The sequence below is a fragment of the Struthio camelus genome, chromosome 15 (assembly GCF_040807025.1).
Source record: "Struthio camelus isolate bStrCam1 chromosome 15, bStrCam1.hap1, whole genome shotgun sequence".
Lineage (NCBI taxonomy): Eukaryota > Metazoa > Chordata > Aves > Struthioniformes > Struthionidae > Struthio > Struthio camelus.
This window is the reverse complement of record NC_090956.1, coordinates 7373098-7398345: the sequence shown is the minus strand read 5'-3', so window position 1 is coordinate 7398345 and position 25248 is coordinate 7373098. Positions and strand designations below refer to the sequence as shown.

At 50.1% G+C, this 25248-nt stretch overlaps 1 protein-coding gene across 1 annotated transcript in view; it reads right to left on the bottom strand.

Annotated features, from left to right (window-relative positions):
- The window catches only part of ADAP1 (ArfGAP with dual PH domains 1), an 80984-nt gene extending 67117 nt beyond the window's left edge, over positions 1 to 13867 (bottom strand). Inside the window, exons 1-2 of the mRNA XM_068908444.1 lie at positions 13550 to 13867; positions 1391 to 1521 (exon numbers count right to left, since the gene is read on the bottom strand). Of these exons, the coding sequence (XP_068764545.1) occupies positions 1391 to 1521; positions 13550 to 13634 (216 nt within the window). The 5' untranslated portion in view covers positions 13635 to 13867. The remainder of the gene's footprint in view (positions 1 to 1390; positions 1522 to 13549) is intronic.
- Positions 13868 to 25248: the final 11381 nt, after the last annotated feature.

The window sequence follows — 25248 nt, the reverse complement described above, 5'->3', positions numbered from 1 at the left end:
AGACCTCAGGTTTTAATCCTACCTTGAACACTTAGCAGCATAATAACAATTTGCATTTAGCAGAGAGTTATCACTAGTCCTACTGCACATTCAGGAAAGGGGACATTTGTGTGGACTAACTTAGAGGGGAAACAGCCTAGCCCAGCTGTTTTCCATTGACAGAGGTCAATGCCCACTTGGAAAATCTGGGCTTAAACACTTTTCTGAAAGGCCTTTTCCAGCTCCCTCTTGCAACTGAATTCCTAAAGTAGACACCTGGCAGTAGAGCTTTGCAGCCAAAGCGCTTTAAGCCCATTTACTTCAACTTCAAAAGCAGCAACACTTATTTTGGACTTGTTTGCCATCTTCAAACATAACTAAACCGGGTAAAAACTCTACCTGCCATGACGGCCTTCCTTTCCTCCTGATCTCTCATATAAACGGCTAGCTGAAAACAGTGCAAACATGCCACATATTTCCTTATTCATAAATTTTGTTCAAATTTAATGAAAGGTACTTCATAGCTGTAAGAAAAAATATCCTTTTCCAGGCAGCCCACGCTAACTATCTTTTGTTTTGTATCATATACCAGGTATCCTGGCAAAATGAGCAGCTAAGTTTTTTTGTTATTTCTAAACAGGGTTTTTTTTGTTATTTTCTTGTTTTTGAGCTTCTTGAGTTTACAAATTCAATCTATTTTCACCGATCAGGGAAGAGAAAAAAAAACATGCAAACAAAGGCCCATTTTCTTCATAAATCACATGACTCCACGGGCTGCAGCTTACAGAAAACCCCCAAAGCTACAACACACAAGAGAAAAATCAAGGACTGGTAGCATTCTTCATGCTTGTAAAGACAACAATAGCCAAAGCCTATAGATCTCCTGGTTAGGTTTGCATTTAGGAATATCACCCAAATCCAGGTAGGAGTGTTGCATAAACTGAGAGAATTTATATTGCAGAAGTTCAGTTCTTCAAGATGAGACTTTAAAAGTTTTCAAGCCAAGCAGAACAAAGCCATAAATAGCCAGGCTGGGCAGGGGTGGTAGACTACAGCTAGAGGCAAGATGTGAGCAACAGCAGAGACTATGCATTTGAAATTAATAATTTCTACAGCCTCTCTTCAAGAGCCGTTGACATATTTATGGCGGTGGTGGGGAACCTACACAACTTCTTCATGACATTGTTACTCCATTTTTCAATCAGATTAAGTATAGAAAGCTGGACCTTGTTCCCACATTCAAAATGTATTTAGACATGTTTTCTGAAATCATGCTTGTTGTGACATCTTTAGAAAGGACTGTTTTACAGCTTTTCTGGTAAGGAAGGCAGAGCGTAGGTGGCATTTGCACCAGCAGTGTGAAATGCAGTGACCCAAGCTAGCTGGTACTTCAAGTCTGAGACGTACATACCTCCACTTGAGCATCATCCCAGTCATCTAAACGGACTGACTTCACTTTGCTGACTTGTGGAATATTGCGATGGATCCCCGAACAATTTAAACAGACGAAGATTCCCAGGCTATGGGACGCCCAGTCTGGATCTGAAAGGAAACGGAAAGAAAACCGCACTTGATGGGTGTATCACATTTAGCGCAGGAGGAGGAAGGAGAAACGGGACGGGACAGGGGACAAGAGCAGAATTCAGAAATCGCCCGACTCTAAAGGCACCAGATGAACACGCAAGCACAGGCACGCGTTAGTTTTGTTAATAATTATACCAATCACACTACTCATTACATCAAAATTGCCATAAGTGCCCATGCAAGTGTCTACTTCTGCTCATCTAGGCAAAGAAAAAAAAAAAAAAAAAAAACACCCTAAATGTACAATCTCAGGAGCAGGAGCTGTTCAGAGAAACCCAGCACGCAGACAACGGCGTACGCCCAAGACCTCCAGACTTGCGCGCTGCTCAGCGGAAGGAGAGAGGTAAATGTCTATCTTTCATCAGCAAAACCCACGCAACGAGCGGGCACCGGGGGGGAACAGAAACCGGGCAATTAAAACAAACAGCTCAGGGAAACCGTTATGCTGTCCCCCGGCCCGGCTTTTTAAAGTTATCATTATTATAATTTATTTTTCCTCAAGGGGAGAGTTGCACAGAGACTCCTGCCTCCCACGGCTACGGCCACAAAGCCGAAAAGGCCTCTGAGCCTGGAGGCTTTCCAGCCCTGGCCCTTCCCGGAGAGACGCCGCGAGCGACAGCTCTGCGCTCCGAGCAAAACCCCAACGCCAAGCGCTGCCGACGCGAGCCCCTCACCTCCGAGGCCCTCCTCGGGCGGGCTGCCGCCAGCCCCCAGGGACCGCGGGGCGACGGGCGGGCGGAGGTGGGGGGCAGGACGCACCCGCCGCCGCCGCGGCACTAGGAACGCCGACACAAGCGCCTTTGTCCCAGGCCCGACCGACGCGCGTCAGCCCCCGAAGAAAGAAGCTTCCTTACGAGTCACCAAGTCGGACGCAAAATCCTCACGCAAGCCGGCGCCTCCGGCTCGCGGCCTCCTCCAAACACCCCGTCCTCCCCCGAAACCCGAGAGGCCCCGCGGCAGCTTTCATCAGTAAGGGCTGGTCGTCCTCTCGCAAACCGTCCCAATTTGTTTGTTCTCCCACAGTAATTACGCTGAACGCTCCACGCGGCGCGGCGGTTATTTATAAAGAGCAAGGGAACATGCTTGCTGCTCCTTACGCGTATTTAATGGTCTTAGCGCGGCCGAGGGCGAGGAGGCGGGCCGGGGGCGCTTGGCGAGGAGCCTCGTCGGGATCCGCCACCAGCCCCTGCCTGCGGAGGCGGCCACCGGCCTCCCTCCCGGCTCGCCCGGCAGACGGCGACTCGGCTCCCCGAAGGCCTCGTTATTCGGGTGTCAATCCTTCAGCTAAACGAACGGCCTCATCGGACGCGGTCGGCTCCCCTTCACCCTCCAGGTTTGGGGGCCCCCAGCGGAGGGGAGCCAATTCCCAAATCGTCCGGGCTGGCACCGGCGCCGGGTACTTCGCAAGGCCTCGTGCCGGACGTCCACAACCCAAGCGCAGGCCTGCCAAACGCAAACCCACCCACGTCGATCGCGGCAGCTCGCAGCGGCCAACACCAGACGCCCCGTTTATGCCAATGGCAGGGATTGCTGCCAGGTACTGGTTTACCCACACACCCAGCTGGCAACAAGGAGCAATCATTTTATGTGCTCACGCACATCTCCTTGCTTTAAGTCTTCATGCTTTCCTCTCCCACCTCAGCGCGCTCCAAACGTGCTGATACCATCAAATTCTGCTCCGCGGGACCTGCCAAGCTCAGGTGCTTCCAGCAGTAGAAACCAGTCAAAGTGCAACACCCCTGCCCCGCGGCAGCCAGGCTGCGGGAGCGAACAAGAGCATCAGGCTCCTCTCCTGAACCCCTTCTGCCACTTCCCCCCAGCTACCTCCAGCACGGGGGACCCGCTGGTCCCTCCAGCCTACACAGGCTGCAACCCCCTCTGGATTAGGCTCGGAGAGGAATGCACAAGCCGGACACATCTGCGATTCCAACAGCAGCCAGCAATTTGCTGTCAGCCAGCAGCTCGAGCTTTAATCAAGCCCAGCGTATCCAAGCGGCAGGACACGGGCTCGCGTGAGCTGCTTTACACGCCCCCGAGCAACATCCCGGAGAGGGGCAAAGCGGACACAGGGAGGGGTTTGCAAGCAGCAGCAGAGAAGCAGGCACAAGGAAAAGCGACAGGGGTGCGCAGGGACAGAGCAGCAGCATGCAGTGGCAGAGGGAGGAAGCAGCAGCAGCCACAGCAGAGTTTGCTTCCAGAAAGGTTGGGAGTCATGGGCCGAACGTGGTCACTGGCACCACGTACTCAGCGATGCCGTTCCTTGACAATCCTGCTTCAAGTTTTCCCAGAGTAATGGGATCTGATCAGAGCAGTGTTTGTCTCGGGGAAAACTTGTATCAAAGCACACATTGGCCTCTGTAGTTTTTATCTCAACAGTTTTATCTTAAACACACAGGAGGATTTCTTCACACTGTCTGCAACTTTCTAGATTCAGATTCTTGAAAAAGTAAACCCTTCATTGCCTGCTCTGGCGTGTGCTACAGATCTGGGAGATAGCAGAGTTTCCTCCAGCAAGGGACGAGGATCCATTTGGGTGAAGGAACCCAAGAAGTAACAATCCTCAGGGCCAGACAGAGGGGACGTCAGCTCTGTCAGACACCGAGCCATCGCACGCCCAAGCCATCTCTTCTCGGCACGGGTGAACAGCATCTCAAGCAAGAGGTTTTAGTCACAACTGAGACTTTAAAGCCCCACTTTCCTAATGACAACAATGTTATCTTTAAACTAGACTCTTAAACATGCATCTCTCCCACTCCACACAAGGTCGAGCAACGTTTAATTAAGGTGGCAAAAACTGGGCTATATGCAGGAGCATATCTGCATGTTTTGCAGAAGCTGATAGCACATATGTACTTTAGGAGAACAGACCGTAGGGTCGGTGGTGTCAAGACCCAACCTTTGGAAAGGCTCATCTCAGCTTGGCCTCACCTACCAGCTGCCTCCTGCTGGTCACCTTTCCTTCAGCGTGTCCTCTCTCACCTAAGTCCAAGCTCCGCTTCCATCAAATGACAGCATCAGACACAGAAGACTTAATGGAGCACCCTGAAAGAGCTGCACGTTTAGCCCTACTTATCAGGCACTCGGAAACCAAGTAATTCACATTGCCACTACATATTAATAGTGACTTTCTGTTCATTGTTGTTCTAGTTTTAAAAATACATATCTCAAATCCAAAAATCACGTGGCAAGGGGGCATGCAGGAGTTGCACAGGCTTGGCTGTTTGTGTGCTGCTACACTGTGACAGCTGCAGCCCAGAAGCACACAATTTGGCAATTGTTTATGATGCCAAAGGGAATATGAGGAAGGAGAATAGTTCAAGATGTCTCAGGAGTTGAACCATTGCCCTTCAAACCAGAGGGAATAAAAATTGCTAAGTAGCAAAACCCTCCAGAACTAACTAATCTGCCAGGGGAACTCTCTTTGAAATGTCACTGTTAAAATAATTGATTTCTACTGCTCTTGCTATCCTGGCTGAAGACATCCGAGCGAGAAAGTAAGCAAGCCTTTGCCTTTCCCAGACTGAAAGTCAGGAGGAATTTCTAAATATCCTCTGAACAAGTCAGAGGACGATGGCCACACACTAGCCTGCAGGCTGGCATGCCCCTGTGACACTGCACCCGGACAGGAAGGAGGAGGGCGGAGGATTCCCTTACTCCACCTTCCAGAGATCTCTGCTCATCCGACTTCCCCTTCTTGGGCTCTGCGCCGTCCTATTCGGCACACTTGTGACACAATCTCCAGAGAAACCTAGCTACGAAGCCTCGACACCCACAGAACTTCTCCTGGAGCTGGTGACAGATCCCCGAGCAGATGGCTGCAGACCTGGGTTAGTACCCAGCTCTGCAGAGACTTTTTTTAAAAGCCTTTTGTAACACTTGCTGGTGTCAGCAGCTACAGCATTCCCCGGTCTTCATTTGCGCTCTGCAGCACTAGACACATGAAAAGATCTCAGCTCATGGACATGGTAGATAAGGATAGAGGTCTCTGACGTTGGCATAATCACGGATTTCAACCCTTCAAACTACTGCACTAGTGTGGACTTTGACATAAGACATTTTATCAAGTATGTGAGTCACTTAAGTGTCTTTACATAACTAGACAAGGAAGTTTTAGGGCAGTACCACTTTAGTTTAGTGAACTAGTTTTCCTGGGCTCTGCAGTTAGCGGACAGAGAGGTTTCTTCCAGAGCTCATCTCTCCGCATTGACCACAGATGGATTTAGCAAAATACACCGTCAGACATGGGAAGGTGGATGGTGCAAATGCCTCTCTCTCGAGCTAGCTCAAGTTCACTTTTTCACTAGACGCTTAAACTGCCGAATGGAGCGCATTCTCCATACTGAACATCGGGGGACTTCAGCAGTTTTATTTCAGCTGCTTTATCTGTTTTGATTCAGCAAATGCAGACACTACCATGCATTCCTCACTCTTCCAGATTACCATACATTGCCATTTCAGTGCACTATTCATTGCTTGGGCCCTGCCCAGAATAGATCGTTTTTTCTAAGCCTCCAAAGTTTTAAGTGCTTTTGCAAACAGCAGTAAAGCCTAATGAAAACTCTCCAGCATTCCTAAGTTCCAAGCAAATGACTTTATTCCATTATACCAAGCCAAAAGGAATAAAGACTAACAGGGAGTAGAGGGGAATATTAAACAGAGCGCGCTGTCACGAGCGCAGAGAGTCACTTATCCTCAGGCACCGTCGCTCCAGAACGACTCAGGCCGGTTCTAGAGTGCCTTTGCTGCAGAACGCGGTAGAGACTTCTGTTCGCTTACGCACAGATTACAATGACTTTCAAAATAAAAACCTGACGTAATTTCATTTACAACTAAGTACCAAAGCTAAACTAGACTCAGAAGGAGGACATTGGGGTTATATTTTTACATCCTGCTCATCTGAAAAGGAAGGCACAGCTAGAGATTACAGAAGCAGCCAAACCAAAACTGAAACACTTGGGCAACAGAGTTGAATTCAGAAATTAAGTTCCCCAACCAGCCCCTTTTGCTACCACAGGCCCAAGAACAACCCAGCGCACAGAACAAACTCTGCAGCTTGAGCCTAGCATTAGTAAACATAAGAACAGCCAGCGGAAAGAAGAAACAAAGGCTAGAACCAGAAAGTAATAAACAAAAAGAACCTACATAAGATTTAGGACAATTTATACAAAGCAAAAGGTGAGCAGAGAAAACCTGGAGGTGGGATGGCAGTGGAATACAGTTCTTTACAATGACTCTTTCCTCCATCCAGAATAGAAACTCAGGGATATAAACTTTCCGTCCCTAAAGCCCTAAATGCCATTAGCCTGAGTTAAACATACAAAGCAGACCTACAGCAGACTCACAAAGTACCCGCAAGACAAGAACAAGAACTCAAACGCAGAGTCACCACAGTTACCCATATGCCCCCTCCACCTATTCCCTTCTCAAACCACAGTTATTGCTGCAGGCCTGGCCAAGACAAGTATCCAAGAGCATGGAGTGAATGCGCAGCAACATCCCGTGAACGCATCCACCAGCAAGTACCGCTGTCTCCCCCTGCCCAGGTGACAGCCGTAACGATAAAGAATTATTGGAGGGGAAAGGAGGAACTGTCTAGGCAGGCAAAACCTCTTTTGCCCTGTACTAGGAAGGTAATGTATGTCCTACATGCATGTAAACATGGGATTTTTTGTAGAATCAACATTATAAATCAACAGCAGCTGAACAGCAAGCAGAAAAGGCTAAGGCTTTACTTAATATCACAGGCAGGAGAACTTCACGTCCACCACTAAACTTCTGTTGCTATTTATTCCAGGGGAAAGATTAGGAGGTTAATGAACAGGCCCCGGTCATGCATGTTCAAACATAACAATAAAAGACATTAAAACTAAAGCCAAACAGACTCCCATCAACACTTCACTAAGTAGGAAAATTTCTCAGAGGAGGCACTAAACATGCCAAAGTCTTCTTATTCAGCTGTCAGCTCTCAGCAGCCCCCTCTGCTTGCTGTCCGCAAACCACAACAGCACTACAAGCCTAGGAATTAGGAAAGGACATATTGTCGGTTAAAGCACTATTAGAAAGCATAGTCACATGAAGCATGTTTTGTTTCAAAGAGCCTTCTTCTCTGCAGAACGTGGAATCGAGGGAAACAACTATGATGGGAATTTTTCTCCTCGCTCTGTGTACGCCAAGGGAAAAAGAGTTGGCAAACTCCAGGGAAGAAAAAGAACTATTTAAGTTAGAGGACAATGGAGGTGCGGGAACAAGTTTCCAAATTTAGCTTGAGAATGAGAAGACCGTTTCACGCCATTAGAGCAGCAAAGCTCTGGAACAGCTTTCCAGTAGGAGGTAGTGGGGGCAAAAGAGAGAATGAGTTACAAGACAGAGCGCCATCGCTTCTTGGAGGGGATTAGAAGATGTCATCGCATACGACAGCAAGAGATACGACCTGATGACTCAAGCAGTTCCTTTGCAAATCTGTGTTTTCAGGACTGGTGATTAGATAGGGGATGGAGAGGTTTAAGATCAAATCCTTTCAATGTCCTCCTTAATCCAAAGCAGATCAAGCAATGCCCTGCACACATGTATTTTCCTCTAATCACCACCTCTATTGCATAAACTCAGCGGAATGAAATAGCTTTGCCTACTTGAAAAATAAGAAGATGCTGGGCCTGCAGGAAAGGTGTTGGGAACAAACTCAGCTGTACACCTCCTCACAGGCTTTTATATACACTACTACACCCAAAGGCCAAATACACCCAGCTTTGCAATACAAGGGCGCTCTGATACAAGGTGCCCCTCCACCTCTCGCCTTCTGCCCCTCTGTCCGTGAGGTACAGATGCGATGGGAGATGGAGGAAGAACAGAGAAGTCAGTGTTGAACCACTCTCCTTTGAGGGCCTGCGTCCCAGTAATCTGAACAAATAAGAAAGGTGAAAGCAATATAAACAAGCCACTGAAAACTGCTGCTGGAGGGTCTAAACCACAGGATCGCTTTGACAGGATTTCCACTTCTGTCTTCAGAGCCTCACTCTTGTCCTACAACGTAAAATGATTCTCACTCAGTGGAAACACTACCCTAAGTCATAGAAAAATGGAGTAGAGAGAGAAATACGTAAGGTCTTGTTATCCCCTGAGATAACCATCCATCTCAGGATGTGAGGAAAAATTGCCTAAGACAAAGAATCATTAAAAAGAAAGAAAGAAAGAAAAAAAACGCAACTGCCACATTAGTCTTGAAGAAAAAAGGTTATTCTAATACGTCAAGAGCCATTACACACTAGCAATTCAGAGATATTGCTCAGTTTGCACTTAGGACTGCATTTAACATGCTGTCTTCCTCGGTGAAAGCGCATCTTTAAACCCACCAAAACAAACACATTGCAAACCAGGATCCAAGACCCAGACTCCAGCACAGAAATATGTAATGACAGAGTGCCAGGTGCCTCAAATAACTTTATTATAGTGGCTTCTACCTCATAATTCAGTCTCAAAGCTATAGCTAATGCAGTCTCATTATTCAGATGGATAGTGTTTTTGCAGCTAATTTCTTCTAAAATTCAAAATAGCCTTTTGTTGCAAAATAAAGTTTTGTAAAGATTCAATTAATAAAAATTAACTAAAACTTTTTAAAAAACAACAAACCCTGCAAATGAGAAATTCATCCTCTTAGATCTTCTTCCACTCTGATTTTCAGTCTCTACTTCTCCGTCCTTCTACATTCCCAGCTGCCACAGCCAGGGCCACTGTAAGCCTGTTTGCTATACCTGAGATATGCCCTCAAAATCTCACTTGCAAGGATTTTTGGAAGCCTCACTCTTGCAGCTGAGATTTTCCTGCCAGGCATACACGCTGGTCCTGGGGAACACACAGTGCATAGACCTGGTCCTCCTGAGCATCAGATTTGACATCATGTTCCATGCAGATACAAGTGTAAATATTCTGTGGACAAACCAAGGCAATGGAAATCTCAAATACGGCAGTCTTGGTCGTGGAACTTGTAGCCCTTAATTAGGATTATTTAAGCAGCAGGTTCTGGTCCAGTCCAGACAATAAGCAAGTTTTACCTAGATCTCACCGAGGAGCCAGCTATGAGATGTCTTCCACGATCCTGTGGGACACAAAGTTACCCACATAGTCTAAGGGAAAAGCACTCACTCTCCTGCTGCTCCCTCTCCATCTTGGGGTTTGCATTTTTGCACAGTCACCGCTCAGTCACAGTGATGCTGAGCTGCAGGCTCTTTTGCAGCAGGAACCCACATTTTTGTTACATGACCATGTAATAATGGGGACAAGTCATTCCTCGAGGGCTATGGCTATTGAGCCCCATCAAAATGCCAAAACAGGAACAAAACAAACCCAGTCTGACAGCATAAGAGAAGAGAGAAAATTCTTCCCATAAGAGAAAAACTGTCCACTGACTGGCTGATTTTTGAAACAAAAATTTCCAAGAGCAAAAGAAAAACCAGCTGGTTTCCAAATACACAGAATTGAAGAGACTGACTACTAGAGCAATTTTGTATTTATATTTTGGACCCATTCTATTCTTTGTTGTCAGTATCGCTTGGCTAAATGGCTACCTCTTATCATGGGTCCTGAATTAGCTCTGGGATTTCAAGGAAAGGATCACATCCATTTTAGAAGTAGTAATAAATCAAGGATCCTGACCCCAGCTGCACCAGACCAGCAATGTGATGGCACATGAAACGTGGGAAAGGACAAGAACTACCATCTTTCCCATCCTCCGTTCATCCCCCCCCACGCTCTTCTTTCATTCTCACTTTATTTTCTCTGCTTCGGTACTTTTCCTGCTTTCAGCTGTCCACCCAGCTCCAGCTCTCACTTTTAACTTTCTGTGCATCCCGATCCTTTGCTAAGGACATATTTATATCCCAGTTTGGAGCTCTTGGGACACCAGTTATCACGGGGCTGAAGTTCCCATGACTGTGCCTGTCCATTCGGCTGCTGCAAGCCAAAGGAAGTAGTCCCGAGATCCCTCATCTATACGGGCATAAAGATGTTCGCAGATGGGAGAGATCCCAGCTAAGGGACACACTGCTATTCCCACCCCTTTATTCTGCGCACACCCTTGGAGTGGCTGCAAGAATCGCTGTTCTCGTTTACACCAGGATGAATACCTGAATTCAGAAGGGATATTTCATGCTTACGCTGCAGGTACAAGGTATGGGTCTGTTATTCCCTGGGTTACTTGATACCCAGCTGAAAACGTAGCTGGGGGTGGCATTTCAAGTCTATTGTCACTCCCAGGCACAGGAGCACATGACAGCACCATGAGTAGCATCTGTCAAAGAAAGCGAAGCAAAGTGATCACTAAAGAAATGCCATTTAACAACAGAACTCCAGTGCCAGGGGAAGAGCCCTGTGACAGTTCAAAAGAGAGGCTGGATGGTATTAATACAGCAGATCTTGTGTTACAAAAGACATTGGGCCAAATTCTCCTCTCCAAGTTTCAAATTTACTGAAGACATCTCTGCATGCAAGCATCACCAAAAGCAAAATACGGCTTTGTTGTTTTACAAGCCCATTTGGCATCTTTAAACCACAACCTTTCCTCAGTATGAGCTATTTCACTGACCTACAGCTTCATCTCGACCCTGCTGATGCTGAGAAACTTCAAAGTTTGCAGAGGGGCTTTACACCACACATAGCGCAAGAAAGAATTATCCCACTGATCTGAAGGGCTTCGGCTTGTAAAGTCTCCTCCAAGAAGGAGCAATTTAAGGAGACACCTATTCAGCAAGCCCAGGCTGCGTTCGGCAAGGTAAGTCAGAGGTGGGTTGGCGCAGTTACGCAGCAGCCGCCGCCGCCAGCACAGGAGTGGAAGCAGGCAGGGCCGCACAGCACTGCAAAGCCGTTCACACTGTGCAGAAAGTGCTTTGTCCTCCCTAGCCAGATACCAGGGGACACAAGGCGTCTGAAGATCAACAGCATTTTCCCCAAAACACAGATCAGGCTTATAAACCCTTCGTGATGGCACAAGCTGGATGACAGTATCCCATAGATACTGAAATCGCAAAGAAATCCACACCACACACAGAAATATAAGGTTCTGCTGAAGTCGTTTTTTCGTTTTGCTTTGTTTTTTAAACCTACAGAACGAGATGGAAAAGGACATCCCTTCTCTGCATCTCTTTTAGAGCCACCCTGCTCAAGCTAATACAAATTTTTAGTGTCTTCTGTATGGTGATTTAAAAAAAAAAAAAAAAGAGTTACTTGCTATGCAAATCTGTAAGATTTTTCTCAAAGGTAAGTCCCGTAACACCATGCAGATCTAAGCATCACTTTGCTCCACAAGACTTAGGCTTTCCCATGATCACACCTGCACCCCAACAATTCACCCAAGCAAAGGACAAGGCAAACGTGCCGTGTTCAGATTTTTTCTCCCTGCAGCCTCTGTGCCCAAGCAGGTCTATGGACATTTTAGCACGGTCATCTCCACCGCATTAAAAAGCGAGTAAAGTCTGCATAAATCTATGGCACATTGGTCAACGGTTGACAGGCAGGAAGCAGCATGGCAAAGCTTTTGGTTCCCTAAATCTGTTTGCTCACTGGTACGGCAGGAGCAGCTACAAAAGCCACGCTCTGTTTGCAAGGCAACAATAATGAAAAGCATAAGCGGGAACCACGCGCCCACCCTCGCTGAGCTCCGACCGCCCTGCTCCCTGCCTGCCAAGCACCCACCAGCCGCCCGCTCCTCGCCTGGAAACCCTCGCAAGCTAATTAAATGTCAGTGTCACCCATGTGGAGGGCTCGGTCTGCACTGCAGATCGCAGGCACGGAGACCTGCTGGAGTAGCCTGGGATGACATCAGCATTGCCACAGCTGGGAGTGGAGCTGGGCTGCGGGGGCTGTGGGGATACCCTTCCCCCTGCCTTGGCTGGGGCTAGGCCTGGGTGCCCTGATGTCGCACCCTCCCCACTGCATCCCCCTTCCCTGCATCCCACCCCGCTGCATCCCTCCCCACTGCACTCCCTTCCTTGCATCCCACCCCGCTGCATCCCACCCCACTGCATCACTCCCCATTTCACCCTCTTCCTTGCATCCCACCCCACTGCATCCTCCCCACTGCACCCCACACCGCTGCATCGCTCCCCATTTCACCCTCTTCCTTGCATCCCACCCCACTGCATCCTCCCCACTGCACCCCCTTCCTTGCATCCCACCCCACTGCATCCTCCCCACTGCACCCCCTTCCTTGCATCCCACCCCGCTGCATCCCCCCCATTGCATCCCACCTCGCTGCATCCCCCCCATTGCATCCCACCCCGCTGCTTCCCCTTCCTTGCATCCCACCCCACTGCTTCCCCTTCCTTGCATCCCACCCCACTGCTTCCCCTTCCTTGCATCCCACCCCACTGCTTCCCCTTCCTTGCATCCCACCCCACTGCTTCCCCTTCCTTGCATCCCACCCCACTGCTTCCCCTTCCTTGCATCCCACCCCACTGCATCCTCCCCATTGCACCTCCTTCCCTGCATCTCGCCCTGCTGCATCCCCCCCATTGCATCCCACCCCACTGCTTCCCCTTCCTTGCATCCCACCTCGCTGCATCCTCCCCATTGCACCTCCTTCCCTGCATCTCGCCCTGCTGCATCGCTCCCCATTGCATCCCCTTCCTTTCATTTCACTCCGTCGCATCCCTCCCCACTGCACCCCCTTCCCTGCACCCCGGCCCAGTGCATCCCCCTGGGCCGGGCTCCCCGAGTCCCGCTCCGGCCCCAGCTCAGGGCCGCCCCTCGGCTCCCGCCCGGCCAAGGCAGCGCAGCCTCCCCTCGCGCTCCCGGGGCCGCCGCCGCCGCCCGAGCGCGGCCCCCCCCCGCCCGCCGCGGTCCCCTCCGCGCCGGCCGACACGGCCCCCCCCCGCCCGCGGGACGCCGCCGCCTCGGGCGAGGCGAGGCGAGGCGCCCGGCCGGGCGGGCGGAGGGCAGGGCCGGGCCGGCAGGTGCAGGTGCCGGTGCCGCCGCCCGCGGAGCTCCTCGCCCTTACCCGGCGCGGCGCAGTCGGCGCACGCCGCGTTGCCCGGCCGCTGGAGCAGCTCCGCCAGCGCCTTCCTGCTCCTCTCCTTCGCCATGGAGGCGGCGAGAGCAGGCAGCGCTCGGCTCAGCTCCCCGCGTCCTCGCTCGGCTCCGCCGCGGCTAAATGAGCTTCATGGCGCGGGGCGGGGGGCGCTGGCGAGGCTGCTCCATGCGGCCCCCGGCTCGCCCCGCGCAAGGTGAACGCCTCCGGCGGGCCACGCCGCCGCCGAGCGGGGACGCGCCGGGGCGGTTTCTCCCGAGGGCGCCTCCTCGCCCCGCCGGAGCTGCCCGCCCGGCTGGGCGCCGCGCCGGTTCCGCCTTCCGCCGGGCCGGGCCGGGCAGGGCCGAGCCCCGGCAGCTGGCGGCTCCCCGCGACCTCCGGCGGCCGCTCAGCGCCGCCCCCCAGGGGCTGCCCGACCCCCCCCCCCCCCGCCCCGGGGCCCCTGACGGGCGCGGCGGCCCCGGGCGCCTGCGCCACCTGCGGCCGCGCCTGCCGGCGAGGGGCGCTGCGGGCCGCGGGGCGGGAGCCGCCCTCTGGCAGCGGGGCGGCCCGGGGGGGTGGGCGAGCGGCGTTTTGGGGCTGCTCTGAGGCGTTGTCGCCCTTGGCGGGGGGACTCGGGAGCGCTGAGCGTTAGCCACGTACTTCTGCCAAGCGCCCCTCCTTCCCCCGCGTCCCTGCAGGGGCGAGCGGCCACCCGCTCCGTCCCCAGCCCTCGGCGGTGCTTTCCCTCCAAGCGTCCGCCAGCGCTTTCCGCGCGGTGCTGTGTCAGGGAAGACGGCGGCGCTCAGGCCAAGCATCCGCCAGCGCTTTCCGCGCGGTGCCGTGTCAGGGAAGACGGCGGCGCTCAGGCCAAGCGTCCCCCAGCGCTTTCAGTGCGGTGCCACGCCAGGGAAAATGGCGGCGCTCAGGCCAAGCGTCCCCCAGCGCTTTCAGTGCGGTGCCACGCCAGGGAAAATGGCGGCGCTCAGGCCAAGCGTCCCCCAGCGCTTTCAGTGCGGTGCCACGCCAGGGAAAATGGCGGCGCTCAGGCCAAGCGTCCCCCAGTGCTTTCAGTGCGGTGCCACGTCAGGGAAAATGGTGGCGCTCAGGCCAAGCGTCCGCCAGCGCTTTCAGTGCGGTGCCACGTCAGGGAAGATGGCGGCGCTCAGGCCAAGCGTCCGCCAGCGCTTTCAGTGCGGTGCCACGTCAGGGAAGATGGCGGCGCTCAGGCCAAGCGTCCGCCAGCGTTTTCAGTGCGGTGCCACGTCAGGGAAGATGGCGGCGCTCAGGCCAAGTGTCCCCCAGCGCTTTCAGTGCAGTGCCACGCCAGGGAAAATGGCGGCGCTCAGGCCAAGCGTCCCCCAGCGTTTTCAGTGCGGTGCCACGTCAGGGAAGATGGCGGCGCTCAGGCCAAGTGTCCCCCAGCGCTTTCAGTGCGGTGCCACGCCAGGGAAAATGGCGGCGCTCAGGCCAAGCGTCCGCCAGCGCTTTCGGTGCGGTGCCACGTCAGGGAAGATGGCGGCGCTCAGGCCAAGCGTCCGCCAGCGCTTTCGGTGCGGTGCCGTGTCAGGGAAGATGGCGGCGCTGAGGCCGGCCAGGGCCTGGCCCGGCTCCCCCATCCTTGGCTGGAGGCGAGGGCTGCGGCCATCTCGCTGCCCGCCATTGCGCGCGGGGAAATGCTGCCGTCCCCGTGTCATCAGCTAAGGGCTGGCGAGACGGAGGCGGTGGGGCGGTGTGGGAAGCCACGGGCAGAGCAGGAGGTCGGGGCTGTGCCTCGCAGGCTGTTGCCCTCACCCCGGTGAAGCCTTCCTCTCCAGGACGGGTCGCGGATATCCACGACGCCACTATGACCGAGTTATTTGTGCCTCATCGATGGTTACAGAACTGATTTTGGTTTTGTGACACGAGTCCTCCGTTCATATCGTCCATCTCTGTTTCCTCAGCCAAAACAACACCCTTCTGCAGCGCTTTGCTCGTGCTGTTAACGCTCCTCATAAGGCTCAAGGCTTGCACCAGCGTTGGCAGGAGGGGGAGCCAAGTATTTCCTTCCACAACCAAATCCCAATCCTGATCCTGCAAACATAACACAGGTGTGAGCGGTGCCTCAGCTTCCAGGGAACACTTTGTGCAAAGAAAATAATCTTTACATGGATGCAAAATCATGGCCTGATATGATTGAAATACTCCTCTCATCTGGAAGACATTTTCCTAAGTGACCTTGCCATTTATACTGTCAGACAATTGATTTTAACTGAATTAATTTCTGATTGTTTTAAGCTGACGTTAGACTGTTCCTTGCGGAAGTGCTGTGCAGCGTTATGCAGTGTTCGGGGTTTTGTGTTTTTCTGTTTTTCCACATGTGGGCTGATGGCATCTGGAAACTTGTTCCCGTGCTAACCAAAGGCTGAATGCTGGAGCCCCTGCTCCCACACGCAGTCCTGTTGTTGTGAATTGCGGCCACAGCATCCAGGTCCTCGGCTTGGGCCCCAGACAGGTGACTTTACCTTCTTAAATCTCCAGATCGTTACTACTAACCTGGGGCAAAGCTGCTGACTTCAAACTCCTACTGAGGGAGGACTAAGACCCAAGCACGTGAGTAAAACTGGCTCCAGCACAGAATGTTAGCTCTAATCTTCCAAAAACATGTCATATTCAAGCTTGAGGAACTGCTCATCAGTGTAAATGCTTACAGAATCGGAGCTTTACCTAAGTCCAAGTTAGGAGGCTGGGTTTTCATTTGCCCTTCAGTCACACCACAGCCCCGGTTCCCTTGGCACCTGCGTGTGCACTTGCCAAATTTGTCGTGCAATAGCTGGGATACTGCAAGTCATTATGAACTTCCTGGGGGCAGAGGGCTGGGAGGAGGGAGGGAGGGAGATTGGCTTTAAAGTCTCTGTTTTGCTTTCCATTAAGTCTTATTGATTCTCTTAATTTTTTGTTCTCCTGGTTGCTAGGCAATCCCTCTCTCCTCTCTGCATGCTGGAAACCAGGGCTGCAGACAGAAATTTATATCTTGTAATAAAATCAAATCTAACGGAGCCTGTTGTCAATGATGAGAAGGGGGTGTTTCATAAAGGACAGGCTGAGCAGGCGCGGTGGAGAACAGAGGCCAGAAAGGATCAATCAACAGCAATCCTCATCATTTAAGTCCCATCACAATTACAGAGTTCCCCACAACACCAATATGACAGCGTACATCCTTCTCCAAACTTCAAATCAGGAAACAAACAACACATGTGAGTAGAGGGGACATGGAGCGAGGGAGAAAAGTTGGAACAGGACCGAATCAGCCAGAATTGAAAACAAGTTTTTGTTTAGTGGAAAACCAAAGGCTTGATTCAGTCTTATGAATACAACAAGGGTATCACTGTAGATTCACCCCTGGTTTATCCAAGCTTAACTGGACGGGTAGTAACAGTTATTCCTGATCGGTGTCAATCAGCATAATGTTGATCCAGGACATGCAGTGAGACTCTCCAAATCGACACTGGCTCCTCAGGATTTCAGTTCCCGATTGCCATTTGTGCAAGGAAGGGCAGGGGCAGCTTCAGAATTGACTATCGGGTGTCGTGGAGAGGGGGAAGGTGGACCTGAGAGGGCTCGCAGAGGCTGCTGAAAGGCTGGAGAGAGGTGGGAGTCTCTGCTCAGGCTTGTCCACGTGAGGCTGTACCTGTAGGATCCAGCACCAGGGAAGTCACTATGAGCTTTTCACCATGTTTTCGAGCAGTCTGTGGGTATGATCTCTTAGGGAGCGTTCTGTGAATTTGCTCCTATTTCTCCTAAGGTCTCTGGCCAAGCCAGATTGGCTTTTTGCTCCGAGACCAGACTGTCTGTCAATGCATTGTCCTTGTTCAGATGGGTTCTGACTCTCCACTGCTGAGTGACTCTCTTAGTCTGAAATAATTCTTTTTACGTATGTATATAAATATGTATATATGCATATATAAAATATGTTTGTATGTAAACACGCATGCATGCTTTTAACTCTGTCTTTTCTAAATCGCAAGGTTGTTGTCTTAGAAATGGACATTATTAATGCGATCTCCCAAAGTGCTAAGCACAGCGGCAGCCAAGACTGACTGATACCTTTGGAAATGCTGGCCTGTGAGGTCAGGGCGAAGAATGTTTAAAACTTCCTGGAAATCTTTTCATCAGCTTTGTGATGACACCATGAAACTTCTCCTTGCCCCTCCATCTTACCTATTTTCACCCTGGAACTCTTTTGTTATGAAAGAGCCATTTCCACTGTTACTTAGTTACTTTTGCAGCCCCAATCCTGAAATGGCTAAATGAGTGTCACAGTCACACAAGTAAAAGGGTATTAAACTCAACCGTTTAGGTGACCCTGGAGTGCATTCACAGTGTAACATGGGGAAATATTACAAATTCCTGTGTGCATGGCAAACCCTAACAGAAATATCGAGAATTCATGCCCCTGTAACTGCATACAAGCAAAACTCTCCAGAGGAGGAGATGTACCAGACTGGATCCCTTATGCTTCCTCCGTGCTATAGGGAAGGCAGCTCTTACAGCAGGAGATTTGCGTGAAAAGCCATAGCACTGACCACCTGCAGCCATGTTAATGCAGCTAGTTTCAGTGGTTTTCTGTTCAACAGAAAGAAAAAGAAACTGAAGTCACAGAGGCTGTTCTTTAAAAAAATCATATTTGTTGGGTTGTCCAGTTAAATCTAGACACTGACTACAGCTGGGAAAGAGGAATGCCAAGGAGCAGAGAGGGCTCAGAGCAGGGCAGTCATAAATGCCTGAACTGAAAATCAGGCATTGACACCAACTTTCTCTATGAGCATACAGCAGCAACCCTGTGTGAAGCACACTTCACACACCTGCCTGCGTGGTTATCATGTGTTGAGTGCCATCAAATTGAAGAGAACAACGCAAAGGAAAATGATGCAAGGGTGCCAAAATAACACACTTAAGTTCTGTGCTCGCAGAGCTGCTCTGCACCTGCACCAGACCCCAAAGAGGAAAAGGTGGTGTGCAGCTCTAAAAGTGCATTGCTGTGCAGTAGTAATTTGCAGATCAGGGTATCACTGCATTTGCATATTGGCTAACTCTGCTCCTAAGCCCAGTGTCAGGTGTATTGAAAAAGAATTTGGTACTCCCATCATTTAATAGTTTCGCACAACAGATCACAGAATTCTTCTTCACAGCAGAAGAAACAGGGAGAGCGAGAACAGGAAGGAGGGGCAGAGCACAATCTCTCTGCTGATTTACTTTGCCACTATTTTTCAGTCTGCTGTGACCACTGCTGATCACAAACCCGATTATTTGCTTCTGTCCTCCCTCTGTTGTGACGTCCTGGGGCTGAGGCCTGCTCTCTCTCAACCACATCGCCAGGAAAAGGAAAGTAGCCCCAGCCACTTTTTAGAGTCCGTCTGTCATGTGCTCAACAGGGCCTTTCTGTTTCTACTCCCAGCCTGAGGGTGCTCTTCCCACTGCCTGTGCTCTGGCCAGTCTCACTGCAGAAATCAAGGGATTTGGGAATCGGTGCAGGGGAGGGCAATCTCTTCTTTACAGTCACACGGGCTGCTTAGTCACTCTGGCAGGGTAGTTGGAAGACCAGAGACATCCTAGGGAGTTCCTCAGCCAGGTAATTGATAGCCTCAGGATGTTGGATATTTGTATTTGTCTGCTTCACAGCACACAGGGAAATCTCAGCACAAGAAAAGACTCCCTGGGACAATCCTGTTACTGTTGTACTGAACCCATTTCATATGCTGTAAAATATGACATAGAAGGGCAGCTGGGGGAACTGGTGCGACTCCACAGCAGCTCCCATCAACACGGCTGGCACTCTGTTGATTTACACTGCCAGAAAATCCCCTCCTAATAATGGGCTCTTTTCTGCTCTCAGGAAAAAAGATGATGAAATTAGACAAATGAATAATTCAATCAATAATTCACCTACACCAGTGTTACACCACTGCTTTTAGCATTATTCCTGATTTATACTAATGAAAAGAGTCAGGCCTGGGAAAGCTCCGTATGGAGAAAACCAACACACGTGTGAAAAGATCCATATGTCAGAGGGTATCAGCTCATCCAAGAAAAGTCAGAGTGATTATTCAGAGCTGGCCATCATCAATTCAATCTGAGTCAGAGACGGCACCAGGACAGGTTCAACGTGCAAACCGCAGGGCAAGCACTTATCAGGGAAATTGCTTTTGCTCAATTCCAATAATGTAATCTCTTCCTGTTCAAATGCCTCATCCTTCCAGGAACAGCTCAAAGACATTCAAGCAGGGGACTGCACCGCGTGATGTCTCATTGCAGGGCAGGGACCGACCTAGAGCAAGCAAGCCAACTACTGTGCATTCAGGAGGACTTAGGAGTCAGTGGCTGCACCAGCCAGGGACCCAGAGCAAAGAGGATGACAGAGGAGGCTATTGGGATAGAGAGAAAGGAGCTGAAGCCCAACCGATCACTGCTGGTCTGGAAATCTCTGCAGAGCAGCTCAAGTTCCTCAGAACGAAGATGGGCCGTTTTAAAAGGCCACAGAGGAAAAGCGAAAACTTGCTGCAACTGTAGGGCCCATCAATTAGTCTTGTATCACAGACTGCTGCCCTCAGCTGCCTGTCCAGACCAGACATTTGAGACCACATCGCTTTCTGTAACATTGCTCAGCTGTGATTTGAATAAAGCATTAGGCGGAACCGAAGCTGTGTTTTTTCTCTAGGAAGAGATTAGAAATGATGGCCTGAAGAAAGCTGCCAAACAGCTAGAAAGGTCAATTCAGCCTTCCCCCAATTCATTTTGTCCACAGAAAGTCGAGGACCATGCCTTACCCTTCCTCTGGCTGCTGATGGGGTTGTTGGGAGGTCACTGCAGGCCTCATAAGAGCTCCCACAACACTGAGATACAGAGCATGCTGTTCACTTATTTGTTTATTTCAATATGCTTTGCCAAAGAAAAATCAGCAAAAAATTAATTAACAGCAATTATTTCTAGCAACAACAGAGCAGCCCTACTCCAGAAGCCACGTAAACAACATCATGAGACCCCTGTGGCCAAAAAGCCTTTATAAACAGGTGCAAAAATAAACAATTTTATAGCAGGCTATAAAAACAGCCCAAGCCAGGTTGGGGAACGGCAGGGGAGAGATAGACAGAACAGCCATTTCGATGGCTGTCTGAGCTGAAGCAGTAGCCCAGGTAACTCCTGCAAAAGAGCTTTAATAGACTAACCAGCCCTGAGCAGAGGCACCAGCCTGATTCAAAGAACCAGCAGGGCCAGGTTATTGCTGTAATAGCAGGTTTACTACATCAGTCACTCCATATTATTAGTGCTGCTAAAGTGATTTACTGTCTAAACCAGTCCAACCGACTAGGGCGATGATCTAAAGTACTAGCCAGCTCCAGTTTCAGTGACAAACATCCAACCCCCTGCTTATTATTTGCTAACATCAACCTAGATAAAGCTGTCAATCAAGACATCTCTCTGCTCCAGTGAGTCCTTCTAGCTGGTGCCACACCTGCAGGTCTCCCGGGGTGAATGCTGAAAGGCTGCAGGTAGAGGTTCCCAGCACACTCTCATTTTTCACCCACCTGGTTCTTTTCCAGGAGACAGTAGTGAACTCGGCAATTCTCTCCCTTCAACTTGCACATCTCATATCGACCTAATTCTGGTTCTCTCTCTGCCCTGCACATGCACATGCTGATCACCTCCCCGAGTGAGGAGGTCATGATGCATATCCTTCCAGAGATGTTCAACTCCATCTCCATGCTGCATCCTAGTAGGTGGCATTGGACACTCGCTGGATTCTGCAACACAGACAATTTAGGGAGGAGGAGACTGAAAAAAGCACACTCCTCCATCTGTATTTTCACACTGATGTCTGTCCACACAGCTTGTTAACACCTGATCTGTGGCATCATTTGTGCTGTCCTATCTAGATACTTGAGCTGGACCCAGTACACTCTCTATCTCTCTCTAGATTAGACACAAATTAAATGAGGAGAGGGAGAGGGATGGACTTGTGCTGCCAGGCTACGGGCATACACTGATGCTGCCTTGGCAACCACTTTGAGTATGCACACACACACACACGCACACACACACACGCACACGAGACAGCAAACAGCAGAACTCCTGAGGACGTGTACTCTGTAGTGGATGGGTTGCAGTGATGGCTGCTGAACATGAGGGGCTAAGGACAGCATGCTACACCCATGGGTCAAAGTCTGCAGCGGTGCAACTCCCCAATCCAACCTAAGGAGCAAAAGCCTACGGAGGTTTCCTGATAATCCCAGCAATGAAGGCAACTAGTCTTATTTCATCCTGGGGATTTTCTATTTGGTACTTGTTCATGGGGATGTGAAGGCTCATTTATCAATGGGCATTTTGCCCCTGTCCGACTCAACATCCTGAGTTACTAACAATTTTTTCAGTACTGACCTGATCTGCAGCTTCTGTACGATTCCTGAGTAGTAAAAGGAAAACAGTTCCATTCAAATTTGCTTACCTGTGAACTGTCTGGCTTTCTGAGTGCGGTGAAATCCTGGGCTCAGTTTGGCCATCCAGCAAGCCATGCCGTTATGGGTTTGTCAGAGGAACCCAGAGGGAAGAGCCGTTTAAGCTCAAAGGAAGTTTGCTGTTGGCTGGGAATGACACTCTGGCTCTTGCCCCACAACTGCACCATCCTCTGTCAGCAGGAGATCAGTGACTTGAGAATGCAGGCTGGACCAAAGGAGATAATCCATGCAGGAGCCTGGATTATTGTGTGGGCTCTGTAAACCCTGCTCTTCTCGAGTCAGCTAGGATTCAGCATTAGACACTGCTGAGCCCTTGTAAGGTCTGAAGTAGGCTGCAGCACACAGGATCATGTCGAATCCTCAGGGCTGTCCTGGAGACCCAAATTCTGTTGGGCTTGTGTTCTCGTGCCTTGTCTACTAAGGAGGGATTCAGCACCTCCAAAGCTTGCTGAAACCCAGAACACAGTTCAATGACAGAGAAATGTAGACTGAGCAATCAAATCTGGACCTGGTGTCCTTCCAGAGCAGCTCCTCCCATGCTGCTGTCTTCCCACGCGTCTATCCAGAATCAGGTATATTAGCAGGTTCTAAGCACATGGCTTGGTGGCACTGGGGAAACCAGAGGTCCTCCAGGAATCAAAGCTGTCAACTCTAAGAAAATCACTAAATAGACAAAGGACTCAGGTGGCCAAAGGGGCTGCAGGGGCAGCCTCACTGCCAGCTTTTAAAAATCAAGATAAAATTAAAAGCCTGAATCATGCTGGGTGGTTTCTTTAATAATTTCAGCACCACTCTGCTCTCTTTTTGCAAGGCTACTTTCCAGCACTGCTGCTACCAGAGTTTGTTATAACTCCTAACACCAGGTGAGCATTTGCAATAGTGAGAGGTTTAAGTTATTGGTCACTACCCGCCAGCACGACACACAGCCAGATAGACCATGCTATCCCTCCCTCATCATTGGGAACCTGCCTTACTCTGCACGGAAACACTGCTCGTGCAGACACACGTGCCACCAGAGCTAGGGAGGCATGGAAGAGTAGGCCTGGATTCAGCCCACTACATGTTAGGCATCTGAACTATTTTACACCCACAGAGCTGACTGTGGCCTTTGCTAGGTTATATGGTGAATGCCAGGCTTGTCTGGGGTGTATCTTTCCCCAGGCAGCCAAACCAGGCAGGAATCAGCAAGCAAAAGAGATTGATACACCTTCTAATGAAAGCCCCAGGATTTTCCAGATGCATATAAACAACCCAGTGGTCAAACAGCGCAGTGTTAGAGAGAGCACGATCATCAGAGTCCCTAGAAAGAGCAATAAAAACCTGTCCCTTTGTCAACATTGGTCCGAGGAAATGAAAAATGCACTGAGGTTCATCAAGATCTCTGCATACAGGTATTGTAGTTGTAGGTCATTTTGTATAAAACTCTTTTTTCCAGTAGCGATCAATTTTGTGTTTCAGGCCATATGGCACCATCTTTCCAGAAGGAAAGCGTTTTGTCTTGAAATCTGCAAACTAGAAAAATCTGTTGCATCCTGATGGAAATGCAGCACTGCCAGTTATTCACAGAAGCAGAATCATTAAAAGAAAAAAAAAAAAAACCCAAACTGCGGGAAGTTTAATCAGACATCCAATTTCCATTGAAACACCCTGGAAGGGAAATTGACCCTCGCAGCTGCCTTTCCAAAGTCTTTTGTGTCTAAATCTGAGCTAAAGAGCTTGACTTTGTGAGAAACCTGGTACAAAATGCCCCACTTCCAGTTTAGCAGGAGTCGATACTTTGGAAGGGGCGTTCCCCAGGTAGAAAAGTAACTAAAATCCTTTGATTTTGGGCATGGTACCAGAAATGACAGTGCTCTTCTGTATTAGCAAAAGCATCGTTCCCTTCCTAGGAATCGCAGATGAGAAATGTAGAAACACACTGCTCTCCAGTGGAACCAGCACACCCAAGCCACTCTTCAGAGCATATTCAGAGCGTGAAGTCATGCCACAGATGCTTTTCCTTTGGGGAGCAGGCTGCTCCTTCTCTCATAGCCTGCCTACAGTATTGTCTCATCCACAACTGTTTCAGTGCGTGGATTTAGTTCCGGCAGCTGGAACAGGAACAGCAGTTTACTGGAAACACAGCATTACCTTACAGCATTACACTCTGCCCGGAGCAGAGTGAGATGATAAACGGGTGACACTGTAAGTGTAAATGGGTGAACCAGCTTAGTTCCCTCCCACTGTTAGCACTGATTGAGCCAAACCTACAAAAGTGGCAGTAAGTGAAGGGTATTTTGATTGCTGCCACAAAGGCCAATTAATTGCCAGCAAAGGCAGGCAACTCTGCAGCCCACAAATGAAACCAAGTGGCTTTCACTGCCCATCAGTGTTATGCCCAGCTGCAAGGACTTTTGTGGCCCTGAAACAGGCAGGACAAAGGGGAGAGAAAGCTTGGAGAGAGAATTCAGGGGAGGACCAAGAGTCAAGGCCAGCTGGCTACACCCATTGCCTGCATGTAACTCTGCACACGGCGCCAAACCATGCCAAACATTTTCTTTAGGGGGGCCGATAGACACAACCCTTTTGCTATGCCAGGTATCACACTTCTAGGGGGCAGATGCACTAATAGCAACAGCATCACAGTAGCAATCCTTTCTAGGCACAGGGGCATAGGCACATTGTAGTCACACAAAGGACTTTGGACCCTGGCCCGTTTCCAGAGCAATCACAAGACACTCTCTTTGCACATGCTTTTTCATGAAAGAACCCTCAGAGCCTTGGAAACATTTATTGAGCCCTTCCTTCCTTGTTCTACAGGTCATTGCCATTGTATGGAGAGAGACACCAAGAGCTCCGGGTTTCCCGGAAGACAGAACTAGGGCTGGCTTGCAACAATGTTCTTTCGGTAAATAACTGCAGTGACCAAGGTTAAGTTCTCTTCAGTTGAGTTGATTCTAATGGGAACAAAGGGAGAACGTGTGGGCAAGGCACTCCTAAGTGTCACCATGCAAAGCTCTGCTGATCCAGAGCCCTCTGGGGACTCCTTGGGACAAAAGCCCAAGCAGCAGAGTGCCTAGAGTTACTGTGTGAATGAATGATGCTATGCTGAAGTAAGGTCGCAGGAGAAATTACAGCCCCCTCGCTTATTGATTTCTATTATTGCGTTAACAGCTTACATAGATCTTCATTCCAACACAGTCAACGCTTCCTACTGCT